Source organism: Pundamilia nyererei, unplaced genomic scaffold (genome assembly GCF_000239375.1).
Source record: "Pundamilia nyererei isolate P.nyererei 1_Seehausen unplaced genomic scaffold, PunNye1.0 scaffold00405, whole genome shotgun sequence".
Classification (NCBI taxonomy): Eukaryota; Metazoa; Chordata; class Actinopteri; order Cichliformes; family Cichlidae; genus Pundamilia; species Pundamilia nyererei.
The window spans coordinates 256,322-258,455 of NW_005187806.1; the positions used below are offsets into that span (position 1 = coordinate 256,322).

The following is a 2,134-nucleotide window of genomic DNA, read 5'->3' on the forward strand; positions in this document are numbered from 1 at the left end:
AATCCTACGTTGACTCGTTCTCTAGTTATCGTATTTACCAACTAGGATGTGCACCCTTTCTGTAGATCCAAGGAGTGCTGACAGTATTCAGTCAGCCTTTTACGGCCGAGGGGTAAAAATGATAGCAGGAGGATTGTTTAGATTAATAATATTTTTAAATACTGGTTCCTCCTCAATTATCACATTTACAAGCTTTTCAGAAAACCTGACCCCCGACCTTGAGGTCGAGGTGACTGAGATTTTCAGTAGACATCAGCAGGGTGACGACAACATTCATCAGCCTTTTACGGCCAAAAGTAAAAACCCTGCCTCACTACAGATTAGCCAATCTCCCATTCAAGATCATCTTCCTTCCTCTGGGCCAGTGCAGAGGTGCACTGCACTTGTACTGGTGTAACTGTGATATGCGCTGGACCTGTCAAAACAGTGATCCTTTAACAAGTGTTCACGTTGTGGATGAAGTCACAACGAGCCAAATGGGACAACAGCTCCAAGTGGTGAGCAAAGACTAAGTTGGTGTAACAGCAGGGAAATAAAAAGTGTTCACATTTCACAGATTTTCACAACTCCATGAATCATCAAACTCTTGGGTCAGTCCTCACCAGGTTCCTGACAAGGTGCCTCTGTACTTGGGAACTGTGGACTCTCGAGCTGAAAACTGCTTGGTGGCAGCTGCAGATCCAGCTCTCATCAGTCGTGATGATCCTTGAAACAACGCTAGGATCCCTTCAGGACAGAAGCTGGTGTTTGCATGTTTGTGGTCAGAACGAGCTTCCAGGAAGTCATCCAGCCATGCGAGAAGATGATCTTGGATCAGTGGTATTTAAATCAGGCAAGGTTTTGGGATTTTATGGGCTTGTTTTAAGAACTTCTTGTATGTTCAGGAAAAACTGAAAAGTCTGAAGGTGAATCGGTGTCACTGGTAACACAATCGTCCATTTCAACACGGCAGTGACATATTAGCACCGTAAAAGGCTTATCAAAATATTCCAGGACTCCCCAGAAACAAATAAAACGACAAAATAATGCCAAGCAGGGTCGGCGGTCCTACCATTGCATCTGTAGCGCAGGTTGGACCAGATGATGTTTTCCTGGGAGAAGCAGAAGACACCGAGCCGTCCTCCTCTCATGGTGGTGTCGACCACAACACCAGAGTCTGCCACCACGCGTGTCCCTTCAAACAGCTTTACCCTAAAACCACAGGAACACGGCGATGCTCCAGGTTAGAAGCCAATCATTCCTATGGATGAATGCTAGCATCAGGCATCAGGCGAGCAAATAAATGATTCTCGGGTAAATGATCGGTAAGGATTGTAAATCCAGCAGCTTCAGAGATGGAAATGCAAACACTCCAGAAGATAACTGCTGTGACGTTTGGAGACAGAAGCTTCCTAAAGATAAACATGAACTCTGGAACGCTCCGAGGCAGAACCCGAACCCAAGCTTGAAATACAAGCCTGTTAGAAACCAAACATTGCTTGGGATAAATAATAGATCGGATTGGGAATTACGTGGATACCCAGCAGAGTATATGAAGTAGGATGAAAACCTAATTTTCACATAATGTCTGTAATAAATAAGTAAACGTTTTTTTTTCTCATTTTCTGAATATTTGTGCCACATTTGGACAAATCATCAGACGTACTAAGTTTTAATGAAACGATGCAAACAGATTGGAGGTAAAACCTTCATTTCTGCACTCTTTATTTTCAGTCACATGTCCAAACTGCACAGAAAGTCTCAGCAGCAGCTCTGAAGTACTGAGCTGAAAAATGCAAAGACAGAGTGCGAACAACCTGGGACTCTCTCTCTTTAACGACTCTCTGAAGAGACTTTCTGAAAACCTCCTCCTCCTCCTGCCTCGCTACCTTTATTTCTTTGCTTTTCTCTTTCTCCTCCTGACCGGCTGAAGAATGTGAATCCAGACCTTTTTTTAATCTGCTGCCATTTCCAAAAACGTAAACGTTTTGAGAATCGTGACACTCACTGGAAGAACCAGAATCCGATCATTTATCCTTCAGTGAGCGTTGCAACACTGTAACATTTAATATCAATCAATCTAATATATACAAATGTATTACAGAAATAAAACAGAACGGAGGAAGAGTGTAACTTTGAGTCGATCTGCGTCAGG

The 2,134-nt window shown here is 43.3% G+C and overlaps 1 protein-coding gene across 1 annotated transcript in view; it reads right to left on the reverse strand.

Annotated features, from left to right (window-relative positions):
- Window positions 1–907: 907 nt before the first annotated feature.
- thbs3a (thrombospondin 3a) overlaps window positions 908–2,134 on the reverse strand; it is a 23,397-nt gene continuing 22,170 nt past the window's right edge. Inside the window, exon 21 of the mRNA XM_005753128.2 lies at window positions 908–1,191. Coding sequence (XP_005753185.1) covers window positions 960–1,191 — 232 coding nt within the window. The 3' untranslated portion in view covers window positions 908–959. The remainder of the gene's footprint in view (window positions 1,192–2,134) is intronic.